The sequence below is a fragment of the Ctenopharyngodon idella genome, chromosome 15, assembly GCF_019924925.1.
Source record: "Ctenopharyngodon idella isolate HZGC_01 chromosome 15, HZGC01, whole genome shotgun sequence".
Lineage (NCBI taxonomy): Eukaryota > Metazoa > Chordata > Actinopteri > Cypriniformes > Xenocyprididae > Ctenopharyngodon > Ctenopharyngodon idella.
The window spans coordinates 12,319,827-12,335,950 of record NC_067234.1 but is presented as its reverse complement, the minus strand read 5'-3'; the positions used below and the strand labels follow the sequence as shown (position 1 = coordinate 12,335,950).

Sequence of the window (16,124 nt, the reverse complement as noted above, 5' to 3'; positions counted from 1 at the left end):
CGGGAAATCCAAAACGCGTTTACATTAGTTACTCTAAAAAATAAGTCATTATTAGCTACTGATTACTGATCTTCAGCAGTGTAAATACATTACTGTACTAATTACTCGCTCTAAAAACATTGCGTTACTTATTATTACTTTTTAAATCCCATGTCAACCTCAACCACTTGAACAATACAAGGATAGACACGAAACAGCTTTCAAATAAATAATACAAAATTACATAAATTATTCTTGAACTGACTAAAGTATTTAAAGGGAGAAGATTACATTAAAAACATTACGTTAAATGTTGATGTTTAATCCACTATTGTTTTATATAGAATTGTTCTATAGTCTATACAGTATAGGGAAAGTGAGAGTGACAAAATTATATATAAAAATAAATATAATATAATATAAAAATGAAAGTTAATGTAGTAAAATTATATAAACTGTATTTTAGTTATAATATATTAATATTATAATATTATATTTACCATTTCTAAACCAGTTACAGCCATTTACAAACAGTAAATGACATTATAGACTTTATTCTAAGTCTATAAAAGTTTCTAAAAAGGATGATCATTGTACTAGCAATCAATGAGTTGCAAACGTCAGCACTATGTAATTAATATTCATGAGCTAGTACTTCCTCCGTGCTTTAGATGGCAGTAATAAAGCTCAAGCAGCGTGAGTGAAGAAGAATGAAAGGCGGTACTGATGTGAGACGCATGGATAGAAAGTTGAAGAAGAAGCGGAGAATAAATAAAGTACTGTAAACAGACATATAACAGAGAAAAGGCTTATTTTTAGAGCAGACTTTCTATATTAATAGATTGAATGTGTAAATTACGTCGGATTATTAGTTTTGACGCGCGATGACCCTCTCGTAAGCAGATACCAGCAGGATGCACAGTCAAACAGACACTTGTCACACTGTACATACTCCAAAACACATCTGATGAATCGCCTCTGAGAGACAATGAGTCTGGCGCTGCACGAGCTGTTAATCTGCTGCCGAGGACTAGAGAATGAGAAAGTCACAGAGAGGAAGGTGTGTGAAACATCTCGTGTTTTCTTCTGCATCCTAAATCAATGGCCTGATTGACATTCACCTCAACTTCAGCAATGCTGTTATCAGTCGATAAAACATCAGCATTGAATTGAGAATTGCTTTTAAATTCAATTTCTGAATATGAACTGAGGAAGGAAACAAGATACAATATTGTAATATGAATTTGAATGCTAAGAGGAAGATTTAAAATGTAATAATCACTTTAAGAGATTAATAACTCGCATGAAAAATACTATAGTATTTATTAAAGTAAACTATAGTAAATTGTAGTATACTGTATATATTATAGTATTTACAACACTTTGTTAATGAATGCATACTGCATACAGCATACTGAAGTATTAACTATAGTGAACTGATAAACTGTAATAAATACTGTAGTAAACTTTAGTTTTTACTACAGTAAACTGTAGTGTATTGTAGTATAATATATCCTATAGTTGTAGAAAACTTAGTACAGTTTTGGGTAAAGAAATTGGTTTACAGTACACACCCCTCACATTTTTGTAAATATTTCATTATATCTTTTCATGTGACAACACTGAAGAAATGACACTTTGCTACAATGTAAAGTAGTGAGTGTACAGCTTGTATAACAGTGTAAATTTGCTGTCCCCTCAAAATAACTCAACACACAGCCATTAATGTCTAAACCGCTGGCCACAGAAGTGAGTACACCCCTAAGTGAAAATGTCCAAATTGGGCCCAAAGTGTCAATATTTTGTGTGGCCACCATTATTTTCCAGCACTGCCTTAACCCTCTTTGGCATGGAGTTCACCAGAGCTTCACAGGTTGCCTCTGGAGTCCTCTTCCACTCCTCCATGACGACATCACGGAGCTGGTGGATGTTAGAGACCTTGCGCTCCTCCACCTTCCATTTGAGGATGCCCCACAGATGCTCAATAGGGTTTAGGTCGTCTTGGAGGTGTGTTTGGGGTCGTTATCATGTTCGAATACTGCCCTGCGGCCCAGTCTCCGAAGGGAGGGGATCATGCTCAGTGTGTCACAGTACATGTTGGCCTTCATGCTTCCCTCAATGAACTGTAGCTCCCCAGTGCCAGGAGCAGTCATGCAGCCCCAGACCATGACACTCCCACCACCATGCTTGACTGTAGGCAAGACACACTTGTCTTTATACTCCTCACCTGGTTGCCGCCACACACGCTTGACACCATCTGAACCAAATAAGTTTATCTTGGTCTCATCAGACCACAGGACATGGTTCCAGTAATCCATGTCCTTAGTCTGCTTGTCTTCAGCAAACTGTTTGCGGGCTTTCTTGTGCATCATCTTTAGAAGAGGCTTCCTTCTGGGACAACAGCCATGCAGACCAATTTGATGCAGTGTGCGACGTATGGTCTAAGCACTGACAGGCTGACCCCCCACCCCTTCAACCTCTGCAGCAATGCTGGCAGCACTCATACATCTATTTCCCAAACACAACCTCTGGATATGACCCTGAGCACGTGCACTCAACTTCTTTGGTCGACCATGGCGAGGCCTGTTCTGAGTGGAACCTGTCCTGTTAAACCTCTGCATGGTCAGCCACCGTGCTGCAGCTCAGTTTCAGGGTCTTGGCAATCTTCTTATAGCCTACACCATCTTCATGTAGAGCAACAATTATTTTTTTCAGATCCTCAGAGAGTTCTTTGCCATGAGGTGCCATATTGAACTTCCAGTGACCAGAATGAGAGAGTGAGAGCGATAACACCAAATTTAACACACCTGCTCCCCATTCACACCTAACTTTGTAACACTAACGAGTCACATGACACCAGGGAGAGAGAATGGCTAATTGGGCCCAATTTGGACATTTTTACTTAGGGGTGTACTCACTTTTGTGGCCAGCGGTTTAGACATTAATGGCTGGGTGTTGAGTTATTTTGAGGGGAAAGGAAATTTACACTGTTATACAAGCTGTACACTCACTACTTTACATTGTAGCAAAGTGTCATTTCTTCAGTGTTGTTACATGAAAAGATATAATGAAATATTTACAAAAATGTGAGGTGTGTACTCACTTCTGTGAGATACCGTATATTACTATAGTTGTTACATTACCACAACAACTGTAGACTCAAGGACTTTACTATAGTATTTTTCATGTGGGAATACATTTAATTTGTATGTATGGTTTACTCATCCATGTTATAAATCAACATATGGGATACTTTTAGAAACCCTGGATGATATTAATTATCAAAATTTGACAATGATACCTGTAGAAATTTGAATTTAAACATCTCCAGTTTGGTCTCATCTGTCCAAAGGACTTTGTTCCAGAAGTTTTGTGGTTTGTTCAGATGCAACTTTGCAAATGCTGCCATGTTTTTTTTTTTTTTTTTTTAGAGAGAAGAGGCTTTCTCCTAGAAACCCTTTCAAACAAGCCATACTTGTCCCGTCTTTTTCTAATTGTTCTGTCATGAACTTTATCATTTAACGTGTTACCTGAGGCCTGTAGAGTCTACAGTGTAGCTCTTGGGCTGTCTGCAATTTCTCTGAGCATTACACGGTCTAATCTTGGGGTTTGCTTGAACGTCCACTCCTGGGAAGATTGGTGTCTGTTTTGAATGTTTTTCATTTGTGAATAGTCTTCCTCACTGTAAATGATGGACTTCAAATTGTTTAGAAATGGCCTTGTAACTGTTCTCAGATTGATGGCAGCAACAATTGCTTCTCTAAGACCATTGCTGATGTCTTTCCTTCTTGGCATTGTGTTAACACACACCTGAAGGCTCCAGAAGCTCAAATTGCCAGAATTTCAGCTTTTATTGAGTTGGTCACACTTGCTGATGATCAATTAATCAAAGCTATTTGATTAGCAGTGCCTGATCATTACTTACCCTCTTAGATTTCCTATGTTAACAGTAATGGTGTCCTAAGTTTGTCACCCATGGCTTTTCCATTTTGCCTTTATTTTTGCTAAACAAATAATGACACAGTGTGATATGTCATCTGTTGTTGTTGTTCATCTGAGGTTTTATTTTACAAATTTTAAGACCTGCCAAGGACCAGATGATTTTTTATTATGCCCTGATACAGAAAACCATGGAATTCAACTTTTTCACATGACTGTAGTTATTAAATGTTGCATTACATTGTATTAAATGTAGAAATTGAAGTCATTTAATAATAGATGAATTTTCTGCAAATTCTGACAGTGAGGTTGTTTTGAAACATCTGTATTTTATAGGGATGCACTATACATCGGCCACCAGTATCCATCAGCCACCATCGGCCATTGGTATCGGCTGATATATTATGTTCATTTTTAATGTTATTGTTATCGGCCAGATAAGAAAATTTGGGCAATATATTAAAGCTGATAAATAGCAGTGGGAATCGCAGGGTACCTCACGATACGATACGATACGATACAATATCACGATACAGCGATTCTGCGATAATCCTAGACAACCCTATAATGATACATCACGATATCTGTCTAACTATGAAAACAAAATGCCAGTGAAAAGGTTAAGTGCGGGTTTTGTCTCTTTATTAAAGTCCAGACTGTTAGAAAACAGCACAAAAAGTTTTTCAGTCTGTAAATGAAATTTAACATTTAAGTAAATTAAACATTTATGCTTGTACTTTTTAAAAGCGTAAACTTTTCTTTGCGTGTAAACTGACACATTTTTAATGCTTTTAATGGTGAGACTTTTGTTTTTGTAATCAGGCGCTCAAAAATTATATAAAAATTTTGATTTAGATTTATCGGCCAATATATCGGTTATCGGCTTTCAAATATCGGTTAATATCGGTTATCGGTATTGGACAAAATGTTCATATCGGTGTGTTTTATAAATTAATGTCTTGACTTGACTGATGTTTTTGTTTCGTTTTTTTTTTTTCAGAAAGAGGTGGATCGCTTCAGGAGACTCATCCGTTCGCCAGAGACAGTGGAGGAACTTGATCGTATGTCAGGATGCAAAGTCTCCAAAGGCTCCAAGCAGCTCACCTGGGATACTGTTTTCCGGTCTGTTTCTGTTCATCCTTTTCCATTCCGTCCATGGTGCGAGCTGACAGTGCACTCATAATGATTTTTCCTTACAGATTTTTACAAAAGTTTCTTCAGAAAGAGACAGAACTTCTACAGTCAGGAAAAGCCAACGTTTCCGCCACCACACATGCAAACCGGCAGAAAAAGATGCAGGAAATCAGCAGCCTGATGAAGTATTTCATCAAATGCGCCAACCAACGTAATGTCTGAGTTACTGATACTGTTCATGACAGTTCAAGAGAGTTTGCTCTGTATCCATATTAGATATCTATGTGGTTGTTTATTACTGTACATTAGATAAATTCATTACAGAAAATCACTCTTCTGTTCTGCAGGCGGTCCAAAGTTAAAATGTGCTGAGCTGCTGTCTCATGTGGTGGAGGTCTTACAAAGTTCGTTCAGCTGTGCGGCGTACGGCGAGGACTACAGCAGTATTCTGCTCAAGAACATCCTGTCTGTCCGTAAATACTGGTGTGAGATGAGCCAGCAGCAGTGGCACAGTGAGTGCAAGACCAGTGTAACATCTCTGTTTGTGTGTATTTATTTATTTATGTGAATTTTCATTTTTGGGTGAACTTCCCTTTAACATTTTCCCTGAGGTTCTTGTATTGAACTCTGAAACATTAAAGGATTAATTCTTTAACTAAAACTTTATAGACTATATTCACTGGCTTTCGTACGCGAGTCGATTCCGGCAGAAGAGTGAACTTTGACCTGACGCATGACGTATTGACAAACGCGGAAGCGCAGAGGATAGAGCAAAACAAAACACCGGTCACGAATTAGAAGTCTAAAATGAGAATTTTTAAAGAGAAATGTGGGAGGAGCTTGAGTTTGTTGCCCAGTCTTATTTGTTTGAATCGCAAGAGGTGTCTACTCTCACTTAAGTTTACGCTACTCCTACATCCTACGTCATACGCTGCAACTCGTCTCTCTCATCAACGTGCGGACGAATGTTACCGGAAGCTAATGATAATAGTCTATAAAGTTATAAATATGGATATTTTTCTTACAAAAACTCATCGCTTCACTTCAGAAGGCTTTTATTAACCCACTGGAGTCATATGGATTACTTTTATGATGGATGGATGTGCTTTTTTTGGCTTCGAAATATCTGTTACTATTTACTCCCATTATAAAGCTTGGAAGAGCCAGGATAAATTTTAATATAACTCTCATTGTGACTGAAAGAAGAAAGTCATATACACCTAGGATGGCTTGGGGATGAGCAAATCATGGGATAATTTTCATTTTTGGGTGAACTATTCCTTTAATCCTATTTTGACCTACTTGACATTTTAGGTTTAGATTTTATTATTACCAGTGATGGTTCTACGCATACTACCATGATGTATAAATATTTCACACCTTAATATAGAGCTGCACGATTAATCATTATAAGATCGCAATCTCGATTTCAATCATTTACCCTGCTGTATGTCAGCAATCATCCAGCACTCCCGCATATAAGCGGTGTGGAGGACGGATGGATGGACGTTAATAAACAGTACTACAACAACCCATGTCTTGTTTTGATCTATTGTGTAATTAATAGAAATAATCTGAGCACATAAACCATCATGGAAGATTAAACAAGATTAAATTTGTCCATTAATATGTAAAATTTTGTATGAGTTACTGTACCATAATAACCCAGATTTTACATTTCTTCAGCACCAAGTAACAATGGCTTCAACACAATCTAGTTTTTTTCAAATATGAAATTTATTCACAGACCTTAAAAAAATGAATAAACAATTATTTGACTTTATCAAGGATAGCATTACATTAATTTCTTAAAGGGGACCTATAATGCCCCTTTCACAAGATGTAATATAAGTCTCTGGTGTCCCCAGAATGTGTCTGTGAAGTTTAAGCTCAAAATACCCCACAGATAATTTATTATAGCTTGTCAAATTTGCCCCTATCTGGGTGTGAGCAAAAACACGCCGTTTTTCTGTGTCAGTTTAAATGCAAATGAGCTGCTGCTCCCGGCCCCCTTTCCAGAAGAGGGCGGAGCTTTAACAGCTCACGCTTCAGTTGCTTAGCAACAACAAAGCTGGAGAATCTCACGCAGCTAAAATGACGATTGTCAGTAACAGTGTTCAGCCTTACATTGTTAAAACCGGAGTCGGACACTGATGGAGAGACTCAGGAAGAAGTTACAACTTTTAGAATGAAACTGGATGTTTCTGAATGGTTAGTGGATAAATTTATGTAGTTGCTGTGGAGTTGATTCAACTCATCAACTAGCATGTGCCGTCATGTTAATCTTTTGTGCAAATCCAGCGTTAAATTGACTCTCGTTTGTGAAGACAACTCTTCCTCTTCTCTAAAGCAGCCCAACATGGCCTCACCCCTTTTGTTGTGTGTTCTCGGGGGTGGGGTTTATGTAAATTTTAGGGTTTGTGATGTCAACAACCCAGGAAGAAGCTCGTTGTAGTCCCTAACAGTTGTTTGTTGTAGTCCTTAAACGGCGATTTCTATAAAAGAAAATATCTCCCTTTGCATTGAACTTTGAGCGTCGCAACTTTGCAGATGTTGTTTATGTTCAAACAACAACATTACACACTAACTAAAGTTAAAAAAGTGAAATCATAATCAACCTCCCCTTTAACACTGAATTGAGCAGTTTAGCGTGACAAGCTTGTTTCTTTAGGACACTGAACAAAAACTTCTCAGTTAACATAATGTTCTATGAAATGAAAGTTAGTCATTTAGCCAGTAAAATGAAATGTTATTTTTCATGATAGGTCGTCATTGTCACATTCGAGCATTATCCATACTTTTTATTTTGTTAATCATGTTAATCAGCATTCCTATTGTTTTGTTTGTTGTGCAGGTCTGTTGGATCTGTACTGTGGGCTGTTCAATAGGGGATCCAAGTCAATCAACAGAGTCCAAGTGAGTCGCATCATCTACACAGTTGTTTGGGGCTGTTGTGTCCAAACGGAGGGGTTATCCCACAGTCTCTTTAAATTCTTCCTGAAGTCTCTGAGCAACACCAGGTATCGTTTAATGCTTATCACATGTCTTTTTTTCTAATTAAAACAAAAAAAGTATATGCTTAACTTGTGTTGTGATGTTCTTCCTCAGGGAGGAAAGACAGCCGATGGTTCTGGAGAACCTGGTATCTGCTGTGAACGTGTTTCTGCGCTCAGTGCTTCTGTCCTGCAGGAAGAGGGTGTGTGCTCTGGGGGAGGAGGTTCTGTCCGCTATGCTGTGTGTTTATACTCAGAAGAGACCCAGCTCCATACTAAAAGAGGAGCTCGTGAAGTTTTTCCACCTCCAGCTTTGTGTTCATCACCCAAAAGGGGCAAAGACTTTAGAGACAGGTAATGATACAACAGTCATTTAAAATACACTACATTTTAGCTACACACAAATGAAACTCATTGGTTCTTGCAGAAGCTCAAAAGTGAAAAAATGATGACAGAATTTTCATTTTTGGGTGAACTATATTAAAAGGGTCATGAAAAGGAGGAATCAAAATGTTCTTGATATTTACACATAAGAGGTTACTCTACAATAAGAACATACTGCAAGTTTCAGAACTCAAAACTTATTCCCCAGTTTAAAATATGAATTATTCTTTTCTACCCATCTGAAACTCTTGGATATCGACACGCCCCCTAACATGCTTTATCGTCGTATGTAATCAAGTAGGTGTGTTCTGAACAACTCATGTCTGTCCATCAATCACAGGAGCGATACTGAATGATGTCGAGTAAGACCGTCAAACTCAAACATTGTTCTGTGAGTGGATGAAAAGAAACTTTACATAGCCTTCCAAACGCATGGCTAAAGTTTATTTTTAATGCCGTGCCAGAGCGACTGAAAGATAAAGTTTTAATTTGTTCTTCACATTTCACAACGGACTGCTTTGTGAATTATTCTCAACTTGCTGCCGTTTTTTTAAAATATCTTTTATTAAAAGATACGGCAGTGCCACGCATTTTGTCCTCGGAGGCAATGCAAGTTTATTTTATTTTTAATCTCATGTGTCGTGTCTACACTGGTCACCAAAGCAAACGTTCCAGATCCATTTGTCAATTTGTACAAAAAAAAAAAAAATTCAAATAAATGCTGAATAAATATTCATAAAAAAACTCCTGACAAAATGTATCACGCTTTCCAGCAAAAATATTAAGCAGCACAGCTGTTTTTAACATTGATAATAATGTAAAAATATGTTTCTTGAGAACCAAATCAGCACGTTAGAATGATTTTTGAAGGATCATGTGACACTGAAGACTGGAGTAATTCAGCTTTGCCATCATATGAATAAATTACGTTATATTAAAATTGAAAAAAAGTTCTTTTAAGTAATAGTATTTCGCAATATTACTGTTTTGTTGCATTTTTATCAAATTAATGCAGCTTTGGCAAGCATAAGAAACTTATTTCAAAAACATTAAAATAAGTATCAACCCCAAACTTTTGAACAGTAGTATACATTTGAGAAGTCTTTAAAATGACACTTTGCTGGCACAGGTGCCCATGCGGAAGACTGGGTCAGATGGCAGGGTCAGCTCCGCGACCTCTATGATGCCCTCGTCAGTGAGATCAGTCAGATCGGCAGCAGAGGGAAATATGCCACTGGCTCTCGTCATATTGCTGTGAAGGAAAATCTCATTGAACTGACAGCTGACGTCTGCCACCAGGTGATTCTTGGATGTTTTAATGCTGTTGCTGCTCAGTTATCATTATTCCCCTTGTTAATATTAAATTAGGTACCTTGAAGTGCTATATATAAATACCATGGTATATGAATGTGTTCGAGGTCCATCATCACTGTACTGTGGTACGCACCAGTGCTTTTTCATGGTAACAAAGCACATGGTCAATGTGGTCTTGTGCATGACTTGTTTCCATCAAATCCTGATTTGTTGATTTCTAATTGCGTACAGTGTTCATGAATGTGCCGTGTTTCTCTAGTTGTTCAGTCGAAGCACTCGCGTTCAGGAAGTGACATCATCAGTCTGTCGGGATACTCAGCGGGACAGTCCGCAGAGCTGCAAACGCAGGCGCATCGAGCAACCGCTGACAAATTGGGAGGTGATACGATCCAAACTTCAGCCCCAACACAGCGACTTCGACATTATACCCTGGTACAGATTTAATTGAAAGTTAAAGCACAAATAATCCTTAATTTAAAAAAAAATCTTAAATGCTTTCAGGATTGATTGAAGGGAGGTCATTTTGGCAGTATTACAATTTGAGAGCTCTAGCGTTTTTTTTGTTTTTTTGTTTTTTTTTGTGAAAACTACAGATCGAGCTTCTGCAGTTTTATATCCCTGTTCACAGACAGTCGGATCAAGCCCACTGCATTATGGGACCTTTCTCTCTCTCTCTTTTATTTTTAAATGCCTTTCTACTGCTCAGAAGGCCAAGTTTTATTAAAGCCCATCCCAACTCAAGTAAAACCAACTTGTAACCTTGTTTTTTTTTTTTTTTTTTTTTTTTTTAATTATTTATTTATATAATTTTTATTTGTTTCAATACATTTTATTAAATTAGTTTTGCTGCATCAGCATTTTAAGGCTTATTCAGATGTCCCGATTTTAAATTCCATACTTCATATAAAATTAATAGAAAATAGAAAAACAGTTGATTTATTAATAATAATTTTTATATATGTTTTCTCAAAGTTTCAAGCTTTTATTTGTACCCTTTAATGGAAAATGTTGAAGTACTATATCTTATAGGGTTGTCACGGCACCAAAATTTCAGTAGTTGGTACTAGAGCTGCACGATTAATTGTTAAAGGGTTAGTTCACCCAAAAATGAAAATAATGTAATTTATTACTCACCCTCATGCCGTTCCACACCCGTAAGACCTTCGTTAATCTTCGGAACACAAATTAAGATATTTTTGTTGAAATCCAATGGCTCAGTGAGGCCTCCATAGCCAGCAATGACATTTCCTCCCTCAAGATCCATTAATGTACTAAAAACATATTTAAATCAGTTCATGTGAGTACAGTGGTTCAATATTAATATTATAAAGTGACGAGAATATTTTTGGTGCGCCAAAAAACAAAATAACAACTTATATAGTGATGGCTGATTTCAAAACACTGCTTCATGAAGCTTCGGAGCATTATGAATCAGCATGTCGAATCAGCGGTTCGGAGCGCCAGAGTCACGTGATTTCAACAGTTTGGCGGTTTGACACGCGATCCGAATCATGATTCGATATGCTTATAAATAATGCTCCGAAGCTTCCTGAAGCATTAATTTGAAATCGGCCATCACTATATAAGTCGTTATTATGGTTTTTTGGCGCACCAAAAATATTCTCATCGCTTTATAATATTAATATTGAACCACTGTAATTAACTGATTTAAATATGTTTTTAGTACATTAATGGATCTTGAGAGAGGAAATGTCATTGCTGGCTATGGAGGCCTCACTGAGCCATCGGATTTCAACAAAAATATCTTAATTTGCGTTCCGAAGATTAACGAAGGTCTTACGGGTGTGGAACGCCATGAGGGTGAGTAATAAATGACATTATTTTCATTTTTGGGTGAACTAACCCTTTAAGAGATCGCGATCTGGATTCAAACACCCACACAATTTTTTTTCCTAAATGACTATGATTCAGCTCTGTTTATTAAACCTCTGACAAGTATGATCACAGCAAACATTCAGCGCTGCGAACACAGCAATCATTTAATCACTTTATGTCCATCAACAGGTTACAGGTCACAGCTGCTCTGATATCCAAATACCCCTCCATCCTGCCGGCTGATGATCTTGTGCCTCTGCTGGGGCTGCTGTGCCAGCTTCAGGGTGAACAGCAGCGTCGGGGTGAGAGGGGGCCGTATGTCCTGCGCTGCCTGAGGGAGGTGGCGCTCTGCCATGCCAAGAGCTCAGCGAACTCCTCGGCTCACGCAGCTGAGCTGGGCCGTCTGTGGGCCAGAGTTTGGGCTCTGGCTCTGCGTGGAGTCAGCTCAGCCCAGACTGGCAGTTTGTGTTTGGAACTGCTGCGCACAATAGTGCAAGAATCTCTGGTGCCTGTGGATAGAGAGTTCTGGAAGGTCTTCTCTGCTGCTGTTTGCAAGCCCTCTCTGTGAGTTTCTTTGCACAATGTTCAGCATAACAAGCTTAGTTTGAGTGTAAAAATGTTGGAGTTCCTTATTCAAGGAATTTTCAAAGTTAATCTTTTATGCAGAAAATAATTTGCACTCATCTCTCAGGTTATGAAAAAAAGAAATCATTTACAGTAATATACTGAAGGATATACAGTGGGTACAGAAAGTATTCAGACCCCCTTAAATTTTTCACTCTTTGTTATATTGCAGCCATTTGCTAAAATCATTTAAGTTCATTTTTTTTCCTCATTAATGTACACACAGCACCCCATATTGACAGAAAAACACAGAATTGTTGACATTTTTGCAGATTTATTAAAAAAGAAAAACTGAAATATCACATGGTCCTAAGTATTCAGATCCTTTGCTCAGTATTAAGTAGAAGCACCCTTTTGATCTAATACAGCCATAAGTCTTTTTGGGAAAGATGCAACAAGTTTTTCACACCTGGATTTGGGGATCCTCTGCCATTCCTCCTTGCAGATCCTCTCCAGTTCTGTCAGGTTGAATGGTAAGCATTGGTGGACAGTCATTTTTAGGTCTCTCCAGAGATGCTCAATTGGGTTTAAGTCAGGGCTCTGGCTGGGGCATTCAAGAACAGTCACGGAGTTGTTGTGAAGCCACTCCTTCGATATTTTAGCTGTGTGCTTAGGGTCATTGTCTTGTTGGAAGGTAAACCTTCGGCCCAGTCTGAGGTCCTGAGCACTCTGGAGAAGGTTTTCATCCAGGATATCCCTGTACTTGGCCGCATTCATCTTTCCCTCGATTGCAACCAGTCGTCCTGTCCCTGCAGCTGAAAAACACCCCCACAGCATGATGCTGCCACCACCATGCTTCACTGTTGGGACTGTATTGGACAGGTGATGAGCAGTGCCTGGTTTTCTCCACACAAACCGCTTAGAATTAAGGCCAAAAAGTTCTATCTTGGTCTCATCAGACCAGAGAATCTTATTTCTCACCATCTTGGAGTCCTTCCATGCGGGCTTTCATGTGTCTTGCACTGAGGAGAGGCTTCCGTCGGGCCACTCTGCCATAAAGCCCCGACTGGTGGAGGGCTGCAGTGATGGTTGACTTTCTACAACTTTCTCCCATCTCCTGACTGCATCTCTGGAGCTCAGCCACAGTGATCTTTGGGTTCTTCTTTACCTCTCTCACCAAGGCTCTTCTCCCCCGATAGCTCAGTTTGGCCAGACGGCCAGCTCTAGGAAGGGTTCTGGTCGTCCCAAACGTCTTCCATTTAAGGATTATGGAGGCCACTGTGCTCTTAGAACCTTAAGTGCAGCAGAAATATTTTTGTAACCTTGGCCAGATCTGTGCCTTGCCACAATTCTGTCTCTGAGCTCTTCAGGCAGTTCCTTTGACCTCATGATTCTCATTTGCTCTGACATGCACTGTGAGCTGTAAGGTCTTATATAGACAGGTGTGTGGCTTTCCTAATCAAGTCCAATCAGTATAATCAAACACAGCTGGACTCAAATGAAGGTGTAGAACCATCTCAAGGATGGTCAGAAGAAATGGACAGCACCTGAGTTAAATATATGAGTGTCACAGCAAAGGGTCTGAATACTTAGGACCATGTGATATTTCAGTTTTTCTTTTTTAATAAATCTGCAAAAATGTCAACAATTCTGTGTTTTTCTGTCAATATGGGGTGCTGTGTGTACATTAATGAGGAAAAAAATGAACTTAAATGATTTTAGCAAATGGCTGCAATATAACAAAGAGTGAAAAATTTAAGGGGGTCTGAATACTTTCCGTACCCACTGTATATTACTGTGACTTTTTTGGCAGAGTAATTTTTATGTTTCTAAATATATGCATTCTTTACATTGAGTTTTCTTTACAACAAATAAATAAATAAAATTACCAGGTTTTTGATTATAAATTATATTCCATAGGAATAGGTTTATATATGTATGATTTTCAATGTTTTCAAAATGACCACAAATCATTTTAACAATTTTGACAATTAACACTGGCAAAAAGTTTAAATGTGCAGAAATTGGATTTTCACAAAAGATTAAAACGACGGCACATGCTAGTTGATGAGTTGAATCAACTCCACAGCAACTACATAAATTTATCCACTAACCATTCAGAAACGTCCAGTGTCATTCTAAAAGTTGTAACTTCTTCCTGAGTCTCTCCATCAGTGTCCGACTCCGCTTTGAACAATGTAAGGCTGAACACCGTTACTGACAATCCTCATTTTGGCTGTGTGAGATTCTCCAGCTTTGTTGTTGCTGAGCAACTGAAGCGTGAGCTGTTTAAGCTCCGCCCTCTTCTGGAAAGGGGGCCGGGAGCAGCAGCTCATTTACATTTAAAGGGACACACAGAAAAACAGTATGTTTTTGCTCACACACAAATAGGGGCAAATTTGACAAGCTATAATAAATGATCTGTGGGGTATTTTGTGCTGAAACTTCACAGACACATTCTGGGGACACCAGAGACTTGTATTACATCTTGTGAAAGGGGCATTATAAGTCCCCTTTAAATTCTATTTGTTTTTAACTTGGAACATTTATTTAATGTTTTAAACTCTCAGTAATGTTCACTTCTTATTGTTTCTCCTTAGCGTTGGTGCCCTCAGCTTGACCCAGGCCTTGTTGAAGTGCTCTGTCCCTAAAAGTGTTCACAGTCAAGACGTCATCAGTGGAGTGCTGATGGAGACGGGTGGAGAGCCGCCCACTCTGAGAGACTCCATCATCAGCTGGCTGGTCATGAACGAACACAATGAGGAGATGGAGGAGAACTGCAAACCTCACCTCATTATCACCAGGTCTGGCATCTCTGGATCAGCAGTTAGCATAGCATAGTGGCGAGATTTGCATGGGAAAGCACCACTCTGGTTTTCTTCAAAAATATAGTTTAGTGATTAGTAGTTTTATTAAATTTCTCTAATTCTAGTTGGAAGGCACTAGTGGTGCAGAAAGGTCACATTTCACCTTTGAAGTTCAACTAAAGTTGCAACCAATGTAAATATTGGTAGCATTGTGAATAATACTTTTTGTCTTTGTAGCGATTTTCCATTGAACCTCATTCCTAGAATTCTGGTGTCTTTGACACTGAAGGACAGCAGGGCAGGATTAACGTTTCTGATGGGCAGCCTGAAGCCAGAGAGGTGAGTGTGGGAAAACAAAAGTGGCTATAACATACTACTCATACTATTGTTGTAGTAGTCTACTGTGCTTTGATTTTTTTTTGTATGCATGGAGTACTCTTGATGACCAACTACATTTGCCATTATTATTTTTTATTTTTTTTTTTGGTAACACTTTACAATGAGGTCTCATTTATTAACTTTAGTTAATGTATGAACTGACACGAACATGAGCAATACATTAGTTACAGTGTTTATTAATCTTTGTTAATGTTAGTTAATACAAATACAGTCATTGTTCATGTTAGTTCACAGTGCATTAACTAATGTTAACAAAAACAGCAATTGATTTTTAATAATGTGTTAGTAAATGTTGAAATTAAAATTAGATTAATAAATACTGTAGAAGTATTGTTCATTCTTAATTCATGTTAACTAAAGTAGGTAACTAATGTTAACTAATGAAACCTTGTTGTAAAGTGTTACCTTTTTTTGGTGTATAACAAGAACACACTGCTGTTTCCTTCATTAGCCGTTTCCATCCATTTGCGCATTTAACTTATGCACAAAATTGGAATGTTGCATAAAACATTTGAGAATAAATCAGCGTTTTCTTCCCATGTGTTCAAGAGAACTAAATTGTCACTTCCTGCCTGGGAAATTGGGGCACAAAAAAAAAACCTGTGGATTTTTTCCTCCATCATAAATGAGTTGCACCTCAGAGTGGCAGACCAAACACATAAATGCTGTCATGTTATCTTGTGTTTGGATACTGGTCTTTGGGAAATTAAACCAAATTATTCTGATGATTGGCTCAGGCATTTCAGAACGACCAAACCAACATTAGAGATGCTGC

The 16,124-nt window shown here is 38.2% G+C and overlaps 1 protein-coding gene across 1 annotated transcript in view; it reads left to right on the top strand.

Moving 5' to 3' along the window:
* The first annotated feature begins 670 nt into the window (after positions 1–670).
* atm (ATM serine/threonine kinase) overlaps positions 671–16,124 on the top strand; it is a 67,535-nt gene continuing 52,081 nt past the window's right edge. The window contains exons 1-11 of the mRNA XM_051864045.1: positions 671–1,039; positions 4,919–5,040; positions 5,118–5,263; positions 5,400–5,564; positions 7,907–8,072; positions 8,161–8,399; positions 9,559–9,728; positions 10,003–10,175; positions 11,769–12,143; positions 14,744–14,947; positions 15,188–15,289. Coding sequence (XP_051720005.1) covers positions 968–1,039; positions 4,919–5,040; positions 5,118–5,263; positions 5,400–5,564; positions 7,907–8,072; positions 8,161–8,399; positions 9,559–9,728; positions 10,003–10,175; positions 11,769–12,143; positions 14,744–14,947; positions 15,188–15,289 — 1,934 coding nt within the window. The 5' untranslated portion in view covers positions 671–967. The remainder of the gene's footprint in view (positions 1,040–4,918; positions 5,041–5,117; positions 5,264–5,399; positions 5,565–7,906; positions 8,073–8,160; positions 8,400–9,558; positions 9,729–10,002; positions 10,176–11,768; positions 12,144–14,743; positions 14,948–15,187; positions 15,290–16,124) is intronic.